At 41.0% G+C, this 24,728-nt stretch overlaps 3 protein-coding genes and 1 non-coding gene across 4 annotated transcripts in view; all 4 read left to right on the forward strand.

Moving 5' to 3' along the window:
* Positions 1 to 9,594, forward strand: part of UBN2 (ubinuclein 2) — a 52,057-nt gene extending 42,463 nt beyond the window's left edge. The window contains exon 17 of the mRNA XM_085308798.1: positions 432 to 9,594. Coding sequence (XP_085164924.1) covers positions 432 to 481 — 50 coding nt within the window. The 3' untranslated portion in view covers positions 482 to 9,594. The remainder of the gene's footprint in view (positions 1 to 431) is intronic.
* A 586-nt stretch (positions 9,595 to 10,180) lies between these two features.
* Positions 10,181 to 10,253, forward strand: TRNAR-CCU (transfer RNA arginine (anticodon CCU)). The gene has a single exon. It is a non-coding gene; the product is annotated as a tRNA-Arg (tRNA).
* A 1,053-nt stretch (positions 10,254 to 11,306) lies between these two features.
* FMC1 (formation of mitochondrial complex V assembly factor 1) lies at positions 11,307 to 12,023 on the forward strand. The gene is made up of 2 exons (XM_085308799.1): positions 11,307 to 11,489; positions 11,732 to 12,023. The coding sequence occupies exons 1-2, from the start codon at positions 11,352 to 11,354 to the stop codon at positions 11,924 to 11,926; spliced, it is 333 nt and encodes a 110-aa protein (XP_085164925.1). The 5' UTR covers positions 11,307 to 11,351; the 3' UTR covers positions 11,927 to 12,023.
* A 2,469-nt stretch (positions 12,024 to 14,492) lies between these two features.
* The window catches only part of LUC7L2 (LUC7 like 2, pre-mRNA splicing factor), a 36,789-nt gene continuing 26,553 nt past the window's right edge, over positions 14,493 to 24,728 (forward strand). Inside the window, exon 1 of the mRNA XM_085308800.1 lies at positions 14,493 to 14,866. Coding sequence (XP_085164926.1) covers positions 14,806 to 14,866 — 61 coding nt within the window. The 5' untranslated portion in view covers positions 14,493 to 14,805. The remainder of the gene's footprint in view (positions 14,867 to 24,728) is intronic.

A 24,728-nucleotide genomic window follows, 5' to 3' on the forward strand; every position in this document is an offset into this window, starting at 1 on the left:
TGGTGGGTTCTTCATTCTATTCTTGGAGTGCTCAATTCCCAAAACTGAAGTGTTGGTCTAAGAACTTGTGAAAACAAACCAGTCACCTCTATTTGGTAATCTTGTGATAGTGTGCCATGGTTCATTCTTCCAAAAATGCTTTATTACAAAGAAAAGGTGGTTAAAGGTTTGGGTTTTGATTTGTAGTACCTCAAACTCCAACCTAATTTTTAGAGAGGTGGTATYTTATGGAATGCTTCTCTATCTCAAGTTTCAACAGTGATAGAAGTAACTACTGAGAAGATACATAGTTCTTCATCTTATAAAAGCAGTGTGCTTTCTGATAGTGCTAAAGTTGGCCATGCTAAGCACTGTTTAATTTTGTAAATGAGAAAATAAAAATTCACTCATGCCTGTATTCTTCCCCTTCTTTTTCTGTCTCTAAACTACAGATGGAGGCCAAAGTAAAGGGGACACTAAGTTACAGCGGAAAAACCAGTGATTTCTGGACAAGCAAGGGAGCTGAAGCAGTTCTGGTTGGCTGACAGAATGTGCCCAGTTGGGAAAGTGCTTATTGTCACAGGGCTGCTGTTTCTGTCGATGTTTACATATTCTGATCCCAAGCACTGTGGTGAGAGGAAGAAGAAAGAAAACAATACTTGATCAAAGAGAGAAGGAAAAGGAGGACTGGTCCTCCTGGTCATGCAGACTGGTCATAGTTTGATCTTGCCTAAAAAAAAAAAACATTTTTTTTTCAATCTGCTCTGATTGGCTTTTAAAAAAAAATTGGTTGTCAAACCCACAGCAGCACAAACATTTTCTGGGTATTGTTCAATGAAGATTTGAAAGCATGAGAGGAGCTACAATAGGCTTCTTCATCCATTATGTGAGGTGGAGTTATCCACTTAGTTCCTGAAGTGCCCCGCATAAAATAGTATGTAGGTCCTGAATGTACCATATGTTTATGGACCAAAGGATATGTAGAGTAGAGGTGGTGTTGGGATACTTTTGGATTATACTTAAAACCTTACACAGATGCAGAGTTTTTGATATGGGCATTTTTCCAGCTTTATAAGGCTTTTTGGCTTTAGGGAGCCTACAGATATATGCAGTCTCATTAGTCCCAGAGAGTTGTCTTAAACAGATCTCCGGGTACATTAAATGTCAGAGACAGACTACTGGGAAACCCCTTGCTCCTTGCTTTTGGAGGGGGGGATGTTGTTTTTTGTTTAACACACAGTAATTCTTATATAAGGGAGGAAGGGGGTAGAAATTTTTCACCTTACCTAAAAAAGGAAATTGGCATTTTATTGGTCAGACTATCATTTCTTCCCTGTTATTCCCCCCCCCCCCCTTTTTTAAGGCATACTATTGTATTTCAGTTCATTAGTTTGCTTCTGGTTTGCCTTGTATCTGTCTGCTACTAAAATGAAGTAATGTCCTATCATATCCTTTATAAAACATAACCACTTCTTCACCCATTCTAGACCTTCATCTTTCATCTAACTCCTCCCAAAAGCCATGCATTATACTTGCCTGCTAGTCAAGGAAAGCTGAATGTGACTTACTGCAGAGCCAGGTTAATACTGCTTCAGGCATTAGCCAAAGAGGAGTCGTTCAAGAGCGACCAGAGGTGCCTTCTCTTCTGGGGGCTGAATGGGTTGTCTCCAGCATTTCCAGCCCCTGCTGGCCTGGGGAGTTCCTGACCTGAACTCTTCCTTACATGGTAGCACAAGAATGCAAAGTTGTGGGGGCTTTTTTGTTGTTGTGTTTTTTTTTTTTTTTTTTTTTGGGGGGGGGGAGGGGCAGATAGCAATACATTGACTGGTTCATTTGTAAGGTTAGGAAATACCTAACACATGTTGCACTTTCGACAGTAGGACAGAACTTCACTGAAACCCTTGTGTTGTCAAATAAAAGATGAGAATGGTAAACTGAAATAAGTCGTAGAGGAAAGGAGCAGCTAAAATCATATGATGCCCTTCTCCTTCAACCCTGAAACATTCCTTTAATCAGATGCTGAAATTCCTAGTAGATAGTCTTTCCAGTAGTTTGAACTGAGATTGAACCAGTGACTACTGTTTGTCTCACTCCTTCCAGAGATACGCTTTGACCCATGGATATTGAATCTTCAGTGCTTTTTGCTAGATTAACTTATAGCTTTCAGTTTTCTTTGGTGTGATTTATTTTTCTTAGACAACAATTTTCTTTTCTATTTAGAGCTCATTTTAATTTTATATAAATATATATACATGAATTTAAAATAATATATATTGTATAGTTGGTATAAAAATGTTGGGTTGAGCTCAGCAATAAATGTTTTTGCACAACACTTCTGTGAAAGACAGACTGAATTAAAATAAGATACATTAGGTCATGAGTTTCACTCTACAGCATCAGCCAAATTACATGCTTTTTAGCTAATGTTTTGTATGTAGCATGTTGATTAGATAAACTTGCATCTCAGTCATCAAAGTTTAGCATTGAAATATATAGCTGCGCAGACCCTGGCATTCTTAATCTCATGCAAATTAAACAGAATGCAAGTTTTATCTGATTTTTTTTTCTTCAGGAGGGGTTGAAGGAAGAAAAACTTAGCCCAGACAATTCTGGCAGGATGTTAATTCTCTGAACTGTGTCAAATCTCAGTACTTTTTAAATAATGCATGTAGCTAGGGGAGTTGCAGCTAGCAGTGAGCCACCAGGCAGCAATACATTTAAAAGACTCTGTCCTAAGAGTTCTACCTCTTCTACATTTTCTTCATCAAGGCATCTCATTTAAATTGCCATCTTTTTGTCTTCATATTTACTTAATGAAATTTGAGATTGGGAGATTTGGAGCCCTTTTTTGTTTACAGAACAAATTTCTTTTCTGCATCTCTCTCTTCCTGGAAGTATGATGCCTCAACTTCTGTTGAGGGGTATCCTTTCTACATCTTAAGGAAATGAGGGAATAGATCAGTTTGTATGGCCTATTGAGCTTCTCAAATAGTCTTGGGAAACAGGTAAACTAATACTTACTGTGGAATTAGGCTGTAGGATGGTGAGCATAAATAAAATTACACAATCTTCATGGAGCCAGGTCAAACGACCACCAAAGGGGTAACTTCTCAGTCATTATTATCCTGAGCTCCTTTGGAATCAGCAACATGGTGATGAAAGGGCCTGTATTTCTCTTTCCGTTTCCTCCCTTGAGTTAAACCTAGCAAGGCCAAATCAAAGGAGATAAGTTGGCTCACAGATACCTTTCTAAGTAGAATAAATAGCATGGAAAGTGAAAGATTTCTGCAACATCCCAATGCAAAATTAGGTTAATACTTTACTTTTCTGCACAGCAACTCTTCTAAAGACATTTTTCCCCCAAGTTTTTACTACTTTCTAAGGGCCTTCGGTAATAAACTGTAGTTGTACATACTAAATAACCCTCAGTATTCACAAGCAATAAGAAAGCCAAGTAGAGCTGTCTCTCCAGGCAGCAGGGCTGAACTTGGTTTGGGGCTGTGTATGAGCTAAGGTGTCGGGCTTAGTGTGAGCCCCAACCAAATGCAAGCAATAATTTCAAACATAGGTTTTAGATGTTAAAACCCTCTGGGTGATATTTTCTGCTATGTGATCCAAAACCCAAAAGTCATAGTAGCTACTTTAAATTCTTTTGACACGTTTGTGAATTAAGTAAAAAGGAGGCAGGCAAGATGGAAAATAAGGCTGCAAAATTTTTGATGACTTGGACTATAATTGCAGTGTTCTCTCCCTCCAAGAAAGATGCTAATGGCCTAAATCACTTTGTCCAGCCTTCTCTGTTAGTTCAAGATACATAACTAGTACTGAGTAACTCAGTCATAAGTGTGGATGCTGTGGGTTTCACATCTGTTTTCTGCTAATCAGAAGTAATTTTTAATTGTCTGGGTTCTGCTGCTTGTTTGAATCCAAAGTTGTCTGATGCACGCTTTTGGGGGTGAAGCAGGTGCCAAGAGCCTGTTTCCTTTCCCTTGTCGCATCACTTGACCCTTCCTCCACACTCCTTCTCCACTTGGTGCAAGAGCCTTGAGGACATGAAAACAGAAATCCTGCAACTCTCCCAAGCTGCCATCGGTTGTGTGAACCATTAACCCTCTGGGAGTCATCCTGGACTCCAACTAACTTTATCACATTTGCTGCTACATTCATAAAATGAACTTTTGGCTGTATTTATTAGCAAATTTTAATCTAGTTTACAGTTTGGGGGGGGGGGAGGCGTGAGTAGTTTTTGCCCACAGATGGATTACAAGTGTTGGTGTTTGGGGTTTTCTTTGAGTGAATTGCTAAAGGCACGGTGGTCCCTCTTCTGTTCTTGATTTGGATTTTTTTGAAGATGGTATTGCAGGAAAACCTGCAGTCAAGCTAAGCTCTGGAAGGCTTCCTCCCATACCTCTAATTTTCATCTTTTGCTGAATTGGGGAGAATCACTAAAGGGACACTTGCTTATTATTTGTTTGTTTTTCATAAAAATGAACCAGAAGGTGAAAGCAGTTAGATAAATGACTGATTTAATTAACACTTTATGCAATTTTAATTTTATAGAAATTAAAAGTTGGTAGACTTTTGATTGGTCCTTGCTCTGGTGAAATGGCTGTTACCCTCCATGACTGACTTGATTCAGGCCTTTGTCCTTTTTTTAAGTGCCTTTTATTTTATTTTCCCACCCTCTTTGAACTGTTCTCAGAGATCCTGAAGTGCTGGAAAGCATTTTGGAGGAAAAAAGCTTAAGCTTGCCAAGATGGCTTTATGCTGTTATACTATTTTTCCCTTTTGTAAAGAAGTGTGTAATGTGTGTGTAACTTCATAGCTGCTGTACCATGGCATTGGTTCTGTATGTTGTGCTTTCTTTCTCAGACTCTCACACACACACACACACACACACACACCAGTATTCTGCAGAATCCTGTTTTATCCTTCTACACTCTGGCTATGTTAAACTTTTTACTTAGAAAAGATGGATGTTTGGGGAAAGAAGGCAACACAATAAAAGGTGTGTGTGTAAATGCGTATGGGAGAAAGGAAGTGGCTAATGGAAAAGAAGTTTCTTGCATTTTCCTCTTGAAGGTTTTAAATCTGAATTTAATTAGGTCACAAGTGAAACATGGGCCCTCTCTGGATATCTTATTAAATACTGGACCACTTCACACAATTAGAGTTTGCAAAGGCATGCAGCTGACATAAATGTGAGCAGGAGAAAGAAAAGGTTAAAATAGCAGCTTCCAGCAAGTCTGAGTTGAGATGAATTGCAAGGAATCTTGTGTATAGCTGGTTGTGTAGCCCAACGGTAGTTATTGCAAAGATTCTCACATTTACCAAAGTTGTCACTTCCTGTCATACAACGTAAGTAAGAAGCAGCTCTATGTAACCTGTTAGAATAGAGCTGCCAATTGAAGTTAAACCTGGCCATGCTTCACAAGCTGCTTAAATCATATACCATAAAAAGTACTTTTCTAGTTGTACCTTTTCTCTTGATGAAATTTGATCTCCTAAAATTATCAACAGTAAGTTCATGTATTGTTAGCTGCAAGTGAACTGTCAAGATACCATTTATGCTTGTTTCCTTGTTCTCTTGACAAAATTAGCTATCTGCAATAGATCTTCTAGTGATTTTAACAATTCTGTGCTGAGGATGTCTAGGTTTTGAGTATTACAAACATACATACCTGAAATTAGCAATTCATGTGTTGACCAGTGCTAAACTTACAATAACAAATAGCATCACTAGACTGTGGTAGCTCTGTGATGTGCTTCCATGGGGCAAGATCTAATTTTGAGATGCACTGTGAAAGGAAGATGTTTTTATCTTTCCTTTTCAGAAACTGGAATAGGAATAGCATGCAAAGTTCTTCCTAATTAAGCGGAAAGCTTATCTAGAGAGCAATAAATAAGATACTGATACAACATATGTTCCTTCAGCAAAAAAGAGCGTAACTGCTATTTCAATTCTTAGCTCATTTTAATAAATTTAAATGAATCTGTTATGTAAACTAGGCTATAGGCAGATATTCTTTCCCAATCTAGTGGTGCCATCAAATATAGTACTGTTGCTTGTAGGTTGGCCAGAGGAAGTCATTATGCTTCCTGATCTGCCTTAGGCAAGTCAGKGAAGTTACTTTTGTGGGAATTAGCCACATCCACTGTTGGCAATAAACTGGGCTAACCTGGCTGTTCTAGTGCTGTTTAATTCGTTTGAGGCACCCTTGCTCCTTATCCTTGGCTGAATTGGGAGATCAGAAATCTATGACTGGTGATGAGTGCTGTCTGTTGCAATGTTTTTAACAGGTGTGGCTGTTCTCAAAATCAAAGTCCCTTGTTGAAGTAATCACTGCCAATGTAAAGCAGCCAGAAGTAGATTTCCTGGGATACTAGAAAAATAAGTTATGTAGGGGAATGTTCTAGTTGCAGAAACTTCTGGTGTAGCTTCATCATACTTCTATGCCCAGTGATCCCTTGCTGCTGTAATAGCCTTTTGGGGCCACAGAAAGCCCTGTTGCTGCTATGAGTTATGCTGAGAGATCAGCATAGCCTCAAACTAACCCAAAACTGGGGAAACACAACAATTCCCTACAGCCAGTTTTGCACACTCCACATAAATGATGCTGTGCTAATCTTTTCAGTAGTCAAGGATAGAGGTCTGTATTTTGTAGCCAATTTTTTGACTACTATAATTCTTTAGAGCAGCTCTGGAAAAGAAATGGGTTTTCATAGTTTGTTACTTTAAAATGAATTTCAGTTTCATTTTCCATGCCAACTTCTCCTGCTTRTGTAATAACCATTAACTAAGACATTTTTCTTTATAGTGAAGTAATCCAAAACTAGTAGTTTACACTGCCTTTGACTTTTATAGTGCTCAATGCTAAAGTTTTTTGGTCCAGCAGCGTATGCAGATGTATCTTGCCAGAAAATACAGTAATGTTTGTTATTGTCCAGCACCAAGAGAAAGGAGGTGAGAGAACCAACCAAAACCATTCAGGAGATACCACCAGTTGTAAGCCAAACCATGTAGCTGCTTTGAGACTGATCAGATTTCACCAGTGGGGAGGGAGGTGGGAGAAAAAACATTTTTTATGTTCTCAGTTTTTTCCAGGTAAGGCCTTAGTTTGATTAGTAGTCACTAATATCAACTATGCAGATAAGTATTCTTTACATGTTTCAGTGTTACATTCTCTCCTTCCCCCCAGCCACCCCCGTTAACACATGTTGAAGTTTTACCCAAAGAAAATGGAATATTTTTTGAATGTCTGTACTGCAGAACTGTTTTTGCTAACATGAAGAAAGAAATTTGTATTAAAAAAAGAAAACTTTCACTGGTGCAGCACCTAGTGTCAAGTGTCATGAAATTGCTTTAAGAGGGAAGCTAAAATCATCTTGTGACAAGTTTTAGTCCAAGAGCTTTTAGAATATTCAGCTCTCAAAATTGGTTTAAGAAGCCACAGCATTTTTTTTTTTATGTACAGATTGGATTTGGGGAGAAGCTAGTGAGAGACATCCTGTGTTTCCTTCCAGTATCAGAAGTATATTCAATCAATTCCTTACTTTAATGGAAGTTTCTTCTAAACAAGGGGATGTATTAGCTACACAATAGCTGAATCTCTGAATAAAATTAAAAAAAGATTTCCCCACGTATTTCTCACTGACATTTTAGCTTTGTATGTAATTACAAAAGAACAATTTAGCTCAGAGGTGAGAACTGTAGTGTGTGTGTGTTATTGCTGGTAATTCCATCATGTAGCAATTAGTACCATGTTCTTGCATAGTTCTCAAGATCCATACTGGAAATAGATGAAGAAAAATTATTTTTGGACTACTGTTTTAAAAAAAATTACAAAATTCATTACTACTTTCCCCCCTAAAGTCTACTGAACAGTGTTATATTTTAGCAGTTGAAGTAGTACCCTTGTTATGTAACTTGTCTCTTGTAGTCTTTTCCTGAGGGAGGGTTAGAAGCATTTCCATGAATAATCCTCAATGTTTGCGTTTTCTAGCTTGTAAGTCAAATGCTTATAATAAAAAGGCATCAGTGTGATTATAACTTCTAAAGATACAAAAGCACTATGTTCAGAATACTTAATTGAAAAAACAGGTGTGAGTGTGAGTCCCTTTAGCTCTGCCTGATGAAGAGGCTCACTCAAGAACAGAGCTTCCAAATACTTACCTGCACTGCTAATAGTAGGGAGAATCATCCCACTGACAGAGTTTTGTCTTCAGTATCCTTTATCACAATTACTGTATATGTTTTTAAGAAATTTGGAAATAGCCAGTGTAGTTCTTCCTGACTGGCTGGCTGATCATGACAATGAATAAGGCTATGTAAAGTGAGGGGCTGAGAAAACAGATACACAGAGTTTTTCCTGCATTTTACTGTGTGTCTTAGAACAAATAATTGGCTGAGTGTTTGTTACAAATGAACACTAAATGACAGCTACAATTCTTTGTAGTCTGCAGTGTCAAACAAAGGAGTGCACAGTTACTATGAGATAGATGGCAAACCTGAGTTGGTGATTCCTATAATGCTTCATTATTTAGTCCATCATGCATTTATATAAGGTTACCTTGCTCCTAATACTTGCATATTTCAGAGCATAGTGCTTAGTGATGGAGAAGATCCTAACAGCTGTGTGCTTACTTGAGCTCTCTAGAGTACCCCCATATGACATGCTCCCCTCTTGCAACAACACGGCTGAACAACCAAATGCAGCTACATTTGGGTGATCAGCACCGCTTTCATTTGGATTTTTAAGGAGATGTGTTCCACTAACTTCAAGGGATACTGTATTTTAAATGTGTGATTTAATTTCTTTCCTCTCTTATAAAACTGGACCTGAATACAAGTTTTGAGTTTTTTTGTAATAATCTCAGGACCTGAAAGATTGTAGCATTTAGTGTGTCTTAAAAATGATGTACTGTACCAGCCATGGATTTTTGTAAATACACCTGTTTCCCTCTTTTGTATTTTAATTTTTTTAAAGTGTGTAAGGCTCTTTGACAGAGGAACTGGTGCCTGCTTAATTTGCATCCTGAACTGAAGCAGGAAAATAGGGAAGCTGTTGCCACAAAAGCCTGCACCAGTTCCAAATTGAGTATATTGTTCTGATCAGTTTAACTGCGGCTAGAATTTTTTTTTAATTGGGAAGCCAATATACATTTCCAGATGTGGCTAGCAGAGACCTATCAGGGAGACTTGTAATTTTAAATCTCTTCTGTTTGACTTCATCTTTTCACTCCAGATATTCAGGTTTACAATCCTTCACAATGCTTTGGTTCAAAAAGATGATAACATATGTACCCTGTGATTACACAACAGCATAATTCTTGCAGATGATGCCTGCTTCACCTGTTCCAGGGGCAACTTTCCCTTCTATTTTCCACTTTTCTGAAAGGAGTGCTGCAAAGGGTTTTTTGTAGTTGCTGTTTCTATTTTAGCAGCAGTCTTTGCTCCAGGATCCAAGCATGCAGCCAGCAGACCCCTGTTCTACAATAAGAGCCTTACTCAATATGGTGTAGCTGTTCCTGTCCTTAACTCTGACAGGCTTTTTTCATGAGTGTACTTTTCTTTTGTATGTGTCCTGTGTCTGTGCTGTATTAAATAAAGAGGAATGTACATATTAGCCATGTCTCTGTAATTTCTCACAAAAAATAGAGATGTAAATGCTGCACTTGAAGGGTTGATATGGGGGCTTGTGGTGGTGGTTTTTTTTCGGGGGGGGGAGGGAGAGAAATACAGCATTTGGGGGGGGTAGGGAAGCCTAAGTGTGCCAGGGAAATATTAGGAACAAGAAGCAGTGCTTCAAAATCATGTAGGGAGGCAGTATCTCCTGCTGCTGTTCTTTCCTCTCCCACTTCCCCGTGAGAAAATACTAGAAGTATTTCAGGACAACCTACCGTCGTTAATTTAAGAGCCGGAGGAAACTGCTCTTTCTCTGCTGGCGGGCGCTGGGCCAGGCCACCGCTCCTTTCTCCCAAGAAACTACCGCTCCCGGCAGGCCGTGCGTGACGGCCCCGCCCCCGCCGTACCGGTAGGTTCCCAGGAGGCTTCGCGGAACCATCCTGCGCCCTGCCAGCCGTAGGCAGAGAGCCACGGTCCAATCGAGAGGCTCGACTGGAAGACAATGAAAACCATATAAGGAAAAGGGAGGCGGAGATAAAGGATAAGGAGGCACCTACAGCAGTTGCTTTCGTCGTAGCCCCAGTGGCCTAATGGATAAGGCATTGGCCTCCTAAGCCAGGGATTGTGGGTTCGAGTCCCATCTGGGGTGGCACATGTTTTGCTTCCTGCCAGCGTGCATTTTATCCGCGACTTTTCCAGAGCGGCCGAGGCGGGAGTTTTTCAACGATGGTTACGAACGTGATACTTCAACGCTGAGCCTTCACTCAAAGAGACGTGGAGGTTCATGGGAGAGGGCTGAGCCTGACCCCTCCCTCCCCCCAAGAGCCCAAAATGCAGCGTTTGAGCCGGCGGTTAACGACGGGGATGTTTGTTTTCCTTCCTTTGCTCAGGGAAAGTACATACCTATCGCTCTGGTGCTGAATGATCATAAACACCACGTATTCAGACCGATTAAAATCATGAATTTGATTTCAAACGCGCGGACTTCGAAACTTAAATGGCTGAGGATTTGCCTCGAGTTCAAGCTTTTCTGCTTGATTCTAATAAAGAAACTGGAACACTTCAAAACTTCTCAAGCACATCTTCCGTCACCTACAGCCACGTAAGGAAGGCCTGGGAGCGGCGGTCGGGCATCCCACGTGCGCTGCTCACGGGAAAAAGAAAGGGACACGGCCCAACTTTCCACTGCGGGCCGCGCAAGCACCGGGGCTGGCCGAATGAAGCCCCCGCTTCCCTCCCGGTGATTCAGACCCCCCCCCCCCCCCCCCCGCGAGCGCACAGCTCTCTCCCCTCTGGCACCTTCCGCTCGGGCGAGGGGCCCCCGCGGGCTCCACAGCGGCGGCGGACGGAGCGGCGCGAGGGACACGCCGCCTCAGCCGGCCCGGGAGAGCTCGCGCAGCTGGAAGCTCGCTCCTCCCCCCACCCCGTCCAGCGCGAGGACCCCCAGGGCTGGGGCGGGGCGCGTGCTCCCTCCACTCGACGCTGGAACTTCTGCACTTGACCCAAGCTGAGTGCGGGGGCGGGAGTAGAGTGGAAGCGATCATGCGACTCGGCGCTCGATAGCTTGTGCTGGCGGCACCTTCCGGACCGCCCGCTCGTCCCGCCGCCTAGCTCGCCCTCCCGCGAGATGCGGACGAAAGCGCGAGGGTTGAAGCCTGCGCCCTCCGCCCGCTTCCTTATTGGCTGATGCGGCGAGGCGGCGGCGCCTGATTGGAGGAGGGCAAGAAGTGGGCGGGAGAGTCACAAGATGGCGGCGCTGGGTTCACCGCTGCGGACGTTGCGAGGCCTCCTGCGCGAGCTCCGCCACGCGAGCGCCCAGGCGGGCCGCCCCTACCGGGATACGCCCGTGTATAAATACGTTCTCTCGGCCTTCCGTGCCCACCGGGTACGGCACGGGCTCCCTCGCTTCGGGGGCTGCCGGTGCCTCCGTCCYGGGCTTGATCCAGAGATCCAGGGCCTGAGGGCTCCCATCATCTCCTCCACCCCGCCGCCTTTCTGCCATATTTTCTCGCAGGGGAGGCGGGGGCGCGTCTGCCCGAGGCCGCGTGGTTGCCTGTGCGGTAGCGCGGGAGTGTGTAGCCTTCGAGGGAGGTGAAGTCTCTGGCGCTTGTTTCCTTCTCTCTGTAGGTCACCAGTGAGAAGCTCTGTCGGGCCCAGCAGGAGCTGCACTTCCAGGCAGCCACGTATCTCTGCTTGCTCCGCAGTGTCCGGGAGCACTTGGCCCTTCACCAGGAGTATCACGGCAAAGGGGAGCGCTCGCCTGAGGAGGTTGCTGGCTTGGTGGGCTTCAGCTTGCCTCAGCAGCCAGGAGGAAAGGGTTGAGATTCTTAGAAATGCAAATGCTTGCTAAGAACATCGTCCAAGGACTTCAAAATGGCTGTGTTATTTATCTCTGAATAAATATCCTTGGTTATGTAAATTGTCTGGGTTTTTTAGGCTTATGCTTTTGGTCAGTTTTAGGTTGTTGGTGTAATTCAAAGGATCCATGACTGGAAATCCCTCTCTTAYTAAGCATACCCAACCCACCCATTACATCTGAATATCTGGTGTGACAGGCAACCTCCAGGATACGMGAAAAAGTTTATTTGTAGGGGAAAAGCATGACAAAACTGCCTTTGCTGAACTGTTTTGTTTAAACAGTTCTAAGTTTTACAAAAAGTGAAGGTAAGAAGATTTGTTTGTAGTATTTTTCTGTCACATTCTGTGTGTAGCATTTTTTACATTTTCCAAGAGCAAAGGCCCTTTCCTTGAAGATGTTAGCAGWGACCTCTTCCATCTTGAAGATTTTTGTCCACAGTAGCAAGCTAGTGATAATAGTTCCAAGAGAAGAATATGATTTAATGAATTAAAAGTTTCTGAGGGCTTGGGAATAGTTTAATGTAGTAGGCTTCTTATACTGTTCTAATAAATTATGTGTCTTGGAAACGCTTCAGTGAGCTGAATATTTGTRAATGTGAATTTAAATGTTTTAAGGTTCTGTGAACTGAAAATGCTTTTGGCAGTTTTTGCAGAGCCTTACTAGGTGAACAATAATGGTGTTATTTTGGAAACTGGTGATGTCCCAGGTAGAAATGTACTAACCTATTAGTAGCTCACTTGATCAAAGTTACTAGGAGTCAGGATACCCAGAGAATTGATATAGTGTCTTTGATATTGTGATATACTTTATTTGAAGCAACTGGTATGTTCTCTACTTCGTGAAGTATTTTCCGGATGGGCTAAAGTACCCTATCCAAAGTCTGTTGTATATTGTTCCAGATGAAAATGCATCRCTCACTGAAACCAGAGCTGAAATTTGGCTAGAGATAGATGGGATGGAGCAATCTTCACTCTTTAAAAAGTACCTAGAGCTAAAAAAAAATATGTAGTTTGGGTGCAAATGATGCCTGAACTTTCTCCTTTTCTCCTAAACATACCAGTTAAATTTCTTTCTATTGATATCTTAGTATCTATTTGGATCACTTCTGTGATCCAAAACAATATAATAACTAAACAAAGTTTATTTATATGTTAAAGGATGCTGAAAATAGTGCATATTCTGAGTGACTGAGGAGCATTGATGAGTGTGTTTTGTTATAGGGGGCTGTTTTTGAGCACTAGTTAAATTCTTTTTAAATCCAGTTAGTTCTAGCTGACTTCCTAGGGCTTATTTATATTGCCTTTTCTCTCTTTATTGAGATTATCTTAAATTAACACAATGTTGTGGACAATTGGAACTTATCCTTACTTGTGCTGGTCATTGACTGCTTTTGGGCACTAGATGGCAACACCATGGTTAAGAAGGGGACATCTGCAAAATGAGGATGGATAGAAGTTGTGAAATTGCTTTGTTTAACATTGAGTCTTGGTGCTCTGGAAATTTAATTGTATCCAACACATAAGTTATGTCAGTTTTAAGGGAAGTTCTCTAAAAACTTGCTATTATAGTAGCTTTTCTCACTTATGAAACCGTAACCGCATTTGACAGCTTGTGAGAACAGAACCTTTGAAATGGTGTGGAATGTCAATCTATTAAAGGAAATTTCATCTTTAAAAAGCATCTTCTGTCTATGCTTGCTCAGACRTAAATACCATTCACACCTACTCCTACATAGCCAAGATGTGTATGTGTACCCATGCATTTAATAACTTGCTAATGTTATGCAGTAACATCCCAGCAGATGTTATAAAAAATGTTTTTTTCCTGGAGCTGACTAAGCAGGGATAGGACCTTTGGTTTAAGGGTAGCTTATTACACAATTCAGGTTTTCTTCCTGTTTTGCATTTTTAATTATATCAAGTTTCTTGACCTCTTGATGTAAAAGAGCTAAAAATCTTCATTTCTGATTGTGAATGTTGCTTGACAGGAGGGTCCTCTGCAAACTAGTGACTACCTCCGTCATGCTCTGGTCCTCATTTCCTTCGTAACAGGCTGCTATGGTTACCCTTTCTTTGTTTTCACCCTTTATTTAGTTTTAGTGGCAGTCTGTTCAAAAGAGAAATATTTCACCCTGCCCTTTCTCGCTGGGGTGGGGTAGGCTGCGTCTGTGGGGCCTGCTGTTGCTCCTCGGTGGAAGGGGCGCCGGGACCCGGAGGCCTCTGTTCTCAAGGAGCGGGCCCGGGGCCGCGGGAGCCCCGCGCAGCCGTGCGGCTCGCGCCGAGCCCACGGCCGGGAGCGCCCCCCGCCGGCAAGGCCGCGCAACGGCCGCGCCTGCCGCCCTCGAGCTCGGCACGTCACGGCGGCAACGCGGGGCCGCCCGGCCAATCGGCGCGCTCCTGGGGCGCAGCCCGGCCGGCCCAATCAGGGAACCCGCCGCGCCGCGCGTCGCTGGCCGAACATCGTCTGCCGTGGCCAATCGGCGGGCGCTAAAGCTCGTCGGCGCTGACGTCGCGGAGCGGACGAGAAGGCTAGGGCGCATGCGCGCGGGTTTCCGTTACCGCTGGCGCGCGCGCGTGGCAGGCGTGAGAGGAAGAGCGAGGAGAGGGGAGGGGAAGGCGCCGAGCCCGAGCCCGGCGCGAGACAGGGTTCTCGCTCCGCCTGTCACCGGGAGCGCGAGGCAGAGGCAGCGCACGCTTCTCCCCCCGCGGCGTCGGGGGAGCGGCTCCGCCCGGGCCCGCGAGTGACGCGAAGGGGAGGGCTGAGAGCCGCGCCGGGCCTCGGGCCTTGTAGGCCGCTGTCGGAGTGACTCGGCCGGGCCAGGCCGGCGCCCCGCGCGCTCAAGATGTCGGCGCAGGCCCAGATGCGCGCCATGCTGGACCAGCTCATGGGCACGTCCCGGGACGGTAAGTACCCCCCGGTCGGGGTGGGGGAGGCGAGGCGAGGCGAGGCGTTGAGGCCGAGCCGCCGAAGCCCCTGCAGTCACGGCGGTGCCGGGAGGGGAGGCCGGCCGGCCATTGACGGTGACGGGGCGGGCCCAGGGCCCGCTCCCCCCCCCGCCCCCCCCCGCGGGGCGAGGCTTGTCGAGGTCATAGGTCAACCGCGGGGGGGTGGGGTGGGCTGCACGCCGCCTCCCGCCTTTAGCGTCCGCTTGGGCCTGGGGGAGCCGCGCGGGCCTGCCAACGCCAGGCGCTCTCTGGGCAGTGGGAGCCCCGTGGGGCTGCTTCAGTTGCTCGAGGCATAATGTTGCAGTTTGAGGTCCCCCTGCTGCTCCTGGGTCGCACCGGCACATCCTTCCCGCGGTTCCCGGGTCAGCAGCGGAACGTGCCGCTAAAGGCGCACCCGCGGGTCCTTCCCGCGTCGCTTACCTTTKGAGGGAAACAGCAGTTTGCTTCGTTCAAACCAGAATTAAAAAGAAGAAACCCACCCAAGCAACACTTGCTTCAGTAGAGCAGTGGTGCTTTCATGTTATTATAGTTTTGTCTAAAGTCTGACCCAAACCATCATTTCAATCAGCAGGTGGGTATGGCCGTTGCTTTCTGATAGAATTTAGTTAACCCAAGTGGATGAACTTAAAAAAAAAAAAAAAGTTAAAAGCTTAACATTTCAGTGGCATTAATCCCAAGAAGTATAAACTAGATGTACAGTCAGATTTCAGATCACTTTATGGTGTTAGTACTTTTACAAAGTATCACTTTGTAAAATTTTTCTGAAAATTTTGAAACTGTGCGTAGTGATCAGCATACAAGTTTGAATTGACAGTAATCCATGAATTCAGAAAGTTTGTGGACTGAAGGAAAGGTGCTGTCCACCTTTTTATTTAAGTGAACGATTTTATTTATAAACAAGGGAATACTGCACAAAAAGGGAGACTAATTAGAAATCAKTTCAGTGTTCTGCATGTTGTTCTAAGTCTTGCAAGCATGTGGTAGCATGCATGTTTGTTGAACTTCATGCTCAATTAATGATTATCTATTTTCCTGTGCTCTAGTAGGTTATGTAAAGCTGGGGTTTGCCTTTTATGTGCTAGTTGTCCGTCAGTACTGAGGCAATGCTGTTTTTCTGTTAGGTTGTGTATGGGTTTTTTTGTTTGTTTTTTAGAATCTAAGGTTCTGAATAAGTGTCACTAACCTTCACATATCTGCTATATCATGAGTACTTTGTGCTAAATACTAATAGTTATTTTAGTGGGGAGCATGACAGTCTCATTGAAAAAGTATTATTCTGTAGAGATTACCTTCCAAAGCAGGCCTGGTTAGTGAGTAGTCAGCATGTTGGATCTGACTTAGGGTATTTGTGTCTGAGCTAGATAATTATAAATACTTCCTGTTGTGCCTGCGCACGTCTAAGTGCTTAGTCTGGCAAGGTAACATGCTCATGGATCTTGCATTTTCCCTGTGCTGGCACCTAGATCAGAGTCTCAAGAGAGCTAGTCAGGACTACACACAATATTAATTTAAAAAAGGGAGGGGGGTATTGCAGTTTATGAATGTGTTATCCCCTTACAGGGGGATTTACCTGTGACAGCTATTTAGAAATGCTACATTTAGGATTTAAACCATGAAAAAATGATTCTAGATTTTCTCTAGCATTGTGGTGAAAACAGTCGTCATATTACTATATCCCTGAAAATCATAAATCCATCCCCTACAAAGATGTGCTGAACTGTTTGGAAATTAACCTGCTAGAAAGGAGAGAGAAAAATTTAAATTAGCGTGATGAGAAGGGATAAGAAGAGTGTTTGCAGAACTGGCTTTCATTATTGGATTAAGTGAGAAATTGAGTGTCTCTGTAATGCTAATTTAGTTTTAAGAAAAATAAATCCAGTGGAGCATTATTTAAACCACAGTGTTCACCGACATTGAAAATCATCCTATTCTACAAAGCTAAATTCAAGGCCGGGCTCAAGGTCATTGAAATACTGCTAACCTTGAGAGTAGTGGATTTTTTGGGGGGAGGGGGTCCTCTCTGGCAAATATTCTATTTCTAATAATATGCAAATCATAGCTTTTCGTTAGAATGTGGCAGTTTTTTCATTTCTTGGTAGATCATGAAATATCATGACTCTCACTTCCCTACTTGTCCTTATTCCATTTTATTTTGCTCTGCCTGACAACTGATTTACAAATGTTTCCAAAATAAACCTTATTTAGGTAATGTTTCTGTGTACTATATTGTTCAAAATTACCAAAATACTTCACAGATTTTCTTTTTTTGTCTAGAATGTGCAAGTTTAAAATTCTCACCTGTGTTAGGCAGATCAAATGCTTGATCTGCATTGAGAATAGCACAAACTCAGTGGTAAAGTCAAAGCAAATGGCATTGGCTGAATATATAGTCTATATTAATCTTTTAGAGATTGTAGTATCCTCTGTGGAGAATAGGAACATGCTGCCAAAATGGTTTTGAAAATTCTCTTATGAGATGCTCAAACATGGTTTTAGGAACTGAACTGTAGGCTGTAATTTGTGAAGGTTTGTGCACACTCTTAGGAAGTAGTATCTCTGGGGCCAGAATGAAGAAGCTTGCAGGATGTAGCTTTTAAATGTTGTTATGAATTTGTTATTGAGTTTAGTATTGAGTAATTAATTGTTAAATTATTAAATAATTAAAAATATTTTTGAGATTACCTAGTGAACAGTAAAGTTGCTTTAGGAATATTTATAAAGAACAAGATGTGTTGGTAAGGACTCTTTTCACTTCAACAGAATTGCACAATCTGTGGTTTTCCGGTATTAAGTTTACAGCTTCTGGCCTGCCCTGTGCTGTATCCTTTCCCAAAGGACTCTGTGGGCAGGGAAAATCAAGAGCTTTGTGACTTGCTCTGACAACCTGCTTCCTCCCTTGTCTGGATTTCATCAGTGGGATAGATGCAGTTGTAGTCACATCTCTCAACGTGTGATGCACTCAAGTCTGTTGCAGGGAGAGGATGTGATGTTCAGGCAGTTGTGTCTCAGCTGACCAGCCCAGTCCCCTTTTGGTAAGAGCATGCCTTTGCTCAGGTGACAGACACCTGCCAGATATAAAAGGAAATTGGCAGATGGTCTTCAGGTGTTTCCACTGAATTGCAGTTTTTAGAATTCATTTTGGGTATCTAAAAAGTATTTCTGCTGTTAATCTCACTAATGGCGGGTATGGTTCTGTTACACACTAGGAAAAGCACATTATTATTTCAAAACTAAATGTTTATAAATACCTTAAGTATAGTGGATTTAAACTTCTTGTCAGAGAAGTTTGCAAGAAAAGTGGAAAATTGGATCAGAAGAGGACTAGTGGAATTAAAAAAAATACTCAGATTTTGATAGGACTGTGTTTTGCATTGTCATGACTGCAAGTTGAAAAAATATCCTCCTAAATATGGAAAACATATCACTGAAGAGTGCCAATAGAGGACATGCTTAAATAGAGGCTTAAATGTAAGTTACTGAATATGTAGTGTGGATTTTCAGATACTGAGAGACAAATGCTGAAGATAAGGTGCTAACCTTATGTTGTTTCATCTGAATATTTTATCCATATAATTTTTACACTATTAGCAATTAAAATCTGTCCTTTGACTTTCTATTAAATTGGGCAATAGAAGATCAGTTCAAGTAGAATTTCTTGACAATGACCAGAGCCATATGAACTTGTCACTGTAAAATGAGTAGCTTTGATTAAACTTTTAAAATAATATGTTTAGGTGAAGCCTGTTTCAGCGACCTCTGTTCTCTAGAACACAGAAAGGATTCTTAGAAATAGTATTACAACTTTTTTAAATAAATGAAGTCATTTACGAATGAACGAACTGTAACATAGCACTTATCGTCTCAGGATTTTTTTTTTTTTAAGAGCTTAGATGATATGGATAAATACTACCAAGTGCTCTTTAAAAGGCCTAATTCAACTRATTTGTTTTTTTGTCAGGTCAGTTACCTGATCTGCCTTGCCACAAATGCTAGAGTCAGTGCAAGGAATAGTTTAGAAGCAGAGGGTTGTGTAGAGCCATTCTTTGGCAGTTTTGCAGACCCAAATCAGATCAGAATGACCCTGTAGCATTTTGAAACTGCCAAGACTTGACTGTTACAAAGAAATAGAGGATAGTTTTTATGAAAATCTGTTTGTTTTCTAAAAATCTGACAAACTAGCAATATTTATTAGGTTCTTCTCTACAGACGAAAAGGTAACATTGTGTGTGCATCTGAGATTTACACGTAGTCGTAAAAATATTCCCCAAACATACTCTTAGGATACTAGGATACTTATGTGACTAGCAGAAGTTTTTTAATCTTTGGAGACTTCAACTATACGGAGCCTGTGTATGTGAAGAAGCACCAGTCAGTACCTCTTCTGCTTCACCTGCTGTCCTTTTGATCTGGACTGCTGTATTGGAATCTGAACTCAGTTCTTTACCTGTTACTAACAAAGCATTTTTCTTGTTCTACATCTTGTTACTTTTTCACTGAAACTTAGAATATCCTTTTGCATCCGTTCACCTCAGTCCTTTTTTTAATGCTAGCCACTTCAGTTGTGCTTAACAGTGATTACTGATGTGTGACTTCTCCGTGATCTCCTTTGTTTGGAAGGAGTTGAAATGACACCTCCATGCTTACCTCACTTGAAGTTGGTCTTCATGCGGTGACACTCTTTATGTGGTAACAGGTGTAATTTAGAGCTCATAGCCTAGAGTCTTCAGTCTCTTTGTACAAGATGAGTTAGTGCAAATGTAATGTTTTATTGGGGAGGGAAAGGACAGCAGCTTTTAGAGCATCATCCTTGGTGCAAATGCCTTACTAATCTCAGTCTCTGAAGAATACTTTTAGCATTAGCATGTCGGACTTAACAATAATGAGTTCCATTTAATTCTGAGTGTCTCTACAGTGGAAGCAGCAACCCTGTGACATGACTGTCAGAGCCATGGACACTGAACAGCTTTGGAGAGGTCTAAAATTCTTTGTCTGCTTATGTTCTTGAGGTGATGATGGTGGCTTATGGCTTCTGGTACACTCATAAACCTGATCAGATAACTTAAATTCGTGTTTAAAGTTACTCCTTTAACAGTTTGTTAAAGCATTTCCATGTTTTCATACAGAAATAATCAGAAGTTCTCTGTGTTCCTAAGGATGAGTAGTGGGTTGATGCTGGTATTTTCAGGATGTTTCATTTTGTTTTCAAACCTGTATGCTTCGCACGTTGAGGCGGAAGATAGTTTATGCTTTTGAAGTGAATTTGAATATTTTGTCTGTAACTGGAGCGTGCTGCTAGCCATTTGGATACCTTTAGGCTAGGAGGCAGATTAGGAAGGTAAGAACATCCCCTGAGGACCCTTGATTCAAATATGGAGCAGCAGCAAATTAAAGGCAGAAGATACCTTGTCTGTATAAATGTGTGCAAAACCTAACAAAATGTTTAGATAATATCAGCTCAGAAATCTAGAAGTTGTAGTAAGACACAAACTTCATGAAAGATTCTTTATTTGATAATTGAGGGTGATCAGAAGGCTCCAACAGCAACAGTATTTAGTGAATTGTGTGCATTTGCTGGCTTAGTATAGATTTCTGGTACTTTAGCCCTTAAAAATAAGGAAAAAAGTAAAGGACTTGAGGAAATCTTCCACTCTTGAGTCGGGACCATGTTTGGAAAGACATTATAAAGAAGCAAATGGGCATATTTTAGCCTCAAAAGAATATCATTCCTAAGTTTATTCCACTTGTAAGTCGTTAATTAAAAAGTTTTCACAATTATATTCTGTATTTACAGGTGTTAGTTCAGTCATACTGTGAAGCAGAAGAAATATTGCAGAGGTGTAGTGTTCTATATGTAATATGGTAAAAATGTGTCCAGYGTTAATGGCAAGAATATTAGAATTAGCTGCCTTATTCAGTTTGTAACAGGAACAGGATCTTCTTTGTCTGCATAAGCCACATACAAGCAGGTATTAAGTAATGATGCTGAAGTATTGTTATACAAGGCTCTTCCTTTGCAGGTGAAACTTGCTAGACAGTCTTTAACCAGTATTCTACTAGTTAATAGCTCTTTATGAAGAAACCTTTGAGATCTCTTGTCAAAATGTCAGAACATGCACTTCAAAAATTTGAATGGAAACCCAGCCAGTTTTGTTTGGTGTAGCTTAGCACAGAAAGTCAACAGTGTGCAAATGAAAATGCACATTGTTATCTTCGTATGAATTTTCACCATGTGTTTATAATTGGAGATTACAATTTGATTCCAAAGGGYAAGTCTGATCCATGCACCAGGGTGGTTGTTAGTAGTGTGTTAGGATACATCAGAATAGTAAGAGAAGATGAATCAAATCATTGTTATAAGCAGTTGACAATAAGCATCATTGATGTAGGCATACTTGTTCCACTGATTTGCAGTTAAAATATATTGAACAGAAACAAAGTTGTAGAGGCTTGTTCAAAAGTTAAATTCGGGAATTCAAAGTGAGTTGCATAGTTATAATTGCACATTGCGGTCTAATCCTTTTGATGTTAGCAATTGATAGTCTGTATTGATATTAATGTGTTAATAATATTAAATAATTGACATTATTTTTGTAGTCAGTGTTTAACAAACTTGTAAAACTTCCTTAAAAGGTTTTCATTACTGCTACTGTCTGTTAAGATACTATGTTCTAATATTTGTGTCTTTAGTGAAGAGGTGTGCGGTTTCCTTATATTTATAAAGGATATGACATGTGCAAGCATAGTAATTTCCTTGATAATTGGCTTTGTCTTTAGAATGGTTTCAATTCTGTTTCAAAGTTCTCTCTTCATCATGAAAGTAATACATTACAGAAATGTGGTTTGGGCCAGATACTTTGAATAAAACTAAAGCTGCTGCTGCTTTAGGTAAATCTGATTCCCCCCCCTCCCGTGTTTCTGTATAAAGATCTTAAATTTCACATAAAAAATAAAGTTCAACAAATTGGAAACAATGGAATGCCTTGTGGTAATGGATGTTGACTACTGTGATGCACCGGCAAATTACAGTGATTTCTTTAATAAGTCCTAAAGATCAAGCAGCTGAACAGCTACTCTACAGAGACACAGGGTTAAATAAGGTGCTATTCTGAGCTAATTAAATAACTTAAATATTACAATAGTACTTGTTATAGCCTGAAATATCAGTGATAGTCTGCTGTTTGTTCATGAATGTGCAAGGATACTTCTTAAGTTTAAATGACTGTAGCTACTTGGTACCTAGATGTATTTTTTTTTCCCCTGCTTTAAAAACGAAAGACAAAAGCAGAAGACTTCTTGTATTCTGTATTCTTGTATTCATATTTGTATGGCCAAGCAGTCAAACACTATCAAAGAGTAGTAGTATCTTGGTTATGCAAAGCGCTGCTGAAATGCTAGGGTTAAGAACGCTTTTATTCACACCTATATTATTTGAATCTTTAAAAAACATCTGCAAAAGTGTCTTTTGCATTAGACTAAGGTCAGTGTATAGTGGTTCTATAGATTCTTCCTAGCAAAGTGTGTAGACTCCAGAGGTGGTCACTTTCTCAAGATGGCTCACCTGTAGGTCTGCAGCAGAATGCACCTTCTGTCTTTGCCAGCACATCTACACTGTTTGGGGATATATGGAGCTCACAAAATACATGAAGAAGTGGAAGCAATGTCTTCTGAGGCTATCTGGCTCTGGAGTGAGCTGCTAGAGGGATGCAGAATTCAGTTATTGTTAGGGCATAATACATGACACTAAACAGCATAGATTAAGAGGGAAGAAAAAGGCAAATGTATGAGACTGTCTTGCATAAGGAGGAAAAGGTGAATATCTGAATTTTCTTTGCAAGAGAACCGTTCTGGAAGACCCTTAAGCCCTGGACCAAAGGCACAGTGCAGAAAGAGTAAATGCCAATTAAAATGTAAATATGGAACACATTCTTAAGGAGTCACTACTTCAGTTTCTGCTACTGTTTTTTTCTATATTGTTTTATCATGCTTTGGTAATTATGACTGTCACACTAGCCATTTAAATGGAAAAAGCAAGAGAGTTTGTATTGCAGATGGGGGAGTTGGGTACTAGTTGTGGTAGAGGTATGAAAAAAAAGCTACCTCTAGATGTTGCAGTAACATCTCTGAAAATACTTCATTCTCCCTTTGCCTAAGGAACCATGAGTCTTATAGAGATTTTTTTCTAATCTCGGTATCCCTCCTGGTAGATTAGCATTCATGTGCCATCAACTGTCTTTTTTAAAAAATACTTTACTTGATTTTTGTTCATTTGTCTCTATATAGAAGAATCTTTACAGTCAACATGTATTTCTAGATGCTGTGTTAAAATTGCTGGCAGAGTCTATTCTATACAAACTGAACAATCTGGCCCCTTGTTTTATTTATAAAGGTTCAATGTATCTTTGCCTGCCTACATCAATCTGCAAGGGAGTGTCAGAAAGGTCCCGCATTCGCCGAGCCGTGAGTTATCGCTAACTTTTCAGATGTGTTAATGAATGTGGAACAAACGCAGTTATGTGTTACAAAACAAAATGGATCCACCTCCCTGAAAAGGAAAAAGAAAACAAAACTCAAATTCTTACTACAGTAGCAGGCATGATTGTAAAGGGATTGCTCTAAATTTTTTGTATTGTAAATAACACTAGACTTGCCCTCTAGAAAACCTATTGTTGAACTGCTTTGAAGCTGTTCTAGCTTGGGAATTACTGATTTTAATGGGATTGTATCCTGCAGGTAAATTAAGTATGTGGTGTTTTTGCAAACTTTTGGTTGCTTAAGAATTTGAAACTTTGCCATCTGAAAATGTTATATATTAGCATCCTATGCATAGAAGTGTTATTTAAAAATCTGATTACATAATAGTGTGAAAGGCTTGATTAGTAAGAGCATATTTATTTTTCCTCTCTGTTATAGTTATTGAAGAAACGGCTTGGACTTCTCAAATTGTTTACTAGATTCAAAATTCTCAGCATTTCAGGTTAAATGTAATGAAGCAGGAATTACTTAAGCTGTGAAATATATTCACACTTAAAATACTTGATGGAAAAGGTTACAATTTGAACTCATTCTACATCTTTTTTTTCTTCTTCAGCAGCCCTTCTTGCTTCAGTAATTCACCAGTAGGTTTTCAATGATTGGAGATTTTAACAGTTTTTTTTTTTTTTTTTTTTTTTTTTTTTTTTTTTTTTTAGGTTTTTACCGTTTTTTTTTTTTTTTTTTTTTTTTTGTTTTTTTTTTGTTTTTTTGTTTTATAAATAAGTAGATATATCCTGAGAGATCAAGGTGCTTTATCATGCCTGTGTCTTACCAGCAAGAAAGCCATAAGTGATCTCGCTTCCAGATCTTGAACAGTGACAATTACAATATGACTTGAAGGAAAACACATTCCCTCCCCTAAAATATCAGCTAGTTTTTTTGATCTGAAGACTTTAGGTCTTGCTGACAGATGGGATTATTTAAACTTGCATTTGGACTTCAGTGTGTGGGCAGGTTGATGCTTCTGCTGATGCAGGAACTACAACCTGCCAAAGCAAAGGTATAATTAAGATGTTTCCAGCCTAGCAGCATGTATATCTATATTAAAAAAAAGTGTGGCTCATGATATGGGGATGTTCAAACATCTGTAAAAGTGTTGCATATAGGCTATGTTCATATGTTTGACTGATTCTTTTTCCAGGTTTGTAAGCATTTAAATACATTCTTCTGCCAATTCTTTGTGCAGCTCCCATCAGAAGTAGGAGGGTGCTTTGCATCCAAGAGCAAAATAATAGAATGAGTGTCAGGTGGGATTCAGAGAAGACTCTCAATGTGTGTTATTTTGTTT

This window comes from Rhea americana, unplaced genomic scaffold (assembly GCF_003343005.1).
Source record: "Rhea americana isolate MKP2758 unplaced genomic scaffold, rheAme1 scaffold_281, whole genome shotgun sequence".
In the NCBI taxonomy this organism is placed as follows: domain Eukaryota; kingdom Metazoa; phylum Chordata; class Aves; order Rheiformes; family Rheidae; genus Rhea; species Rhea americana.

Excerpts from the sequence above, each read along its gene's own strand:
- FMC1 (XM_085308799.1), top strand. The coding sequence starts at position 11,352 with ATGGCGGCGCTGGGTTCACCGCTGCGGACGTTGCGAGGCCTCCTGCGC. Across the intron at positions 11,490-11,731 it reads CGGCCTTCCGTGCCCACCGG|GTCACCAGTGAGAAGCTCTG; the intron begins GTACGGCACGGG and ends TTCTCTCTGTAG.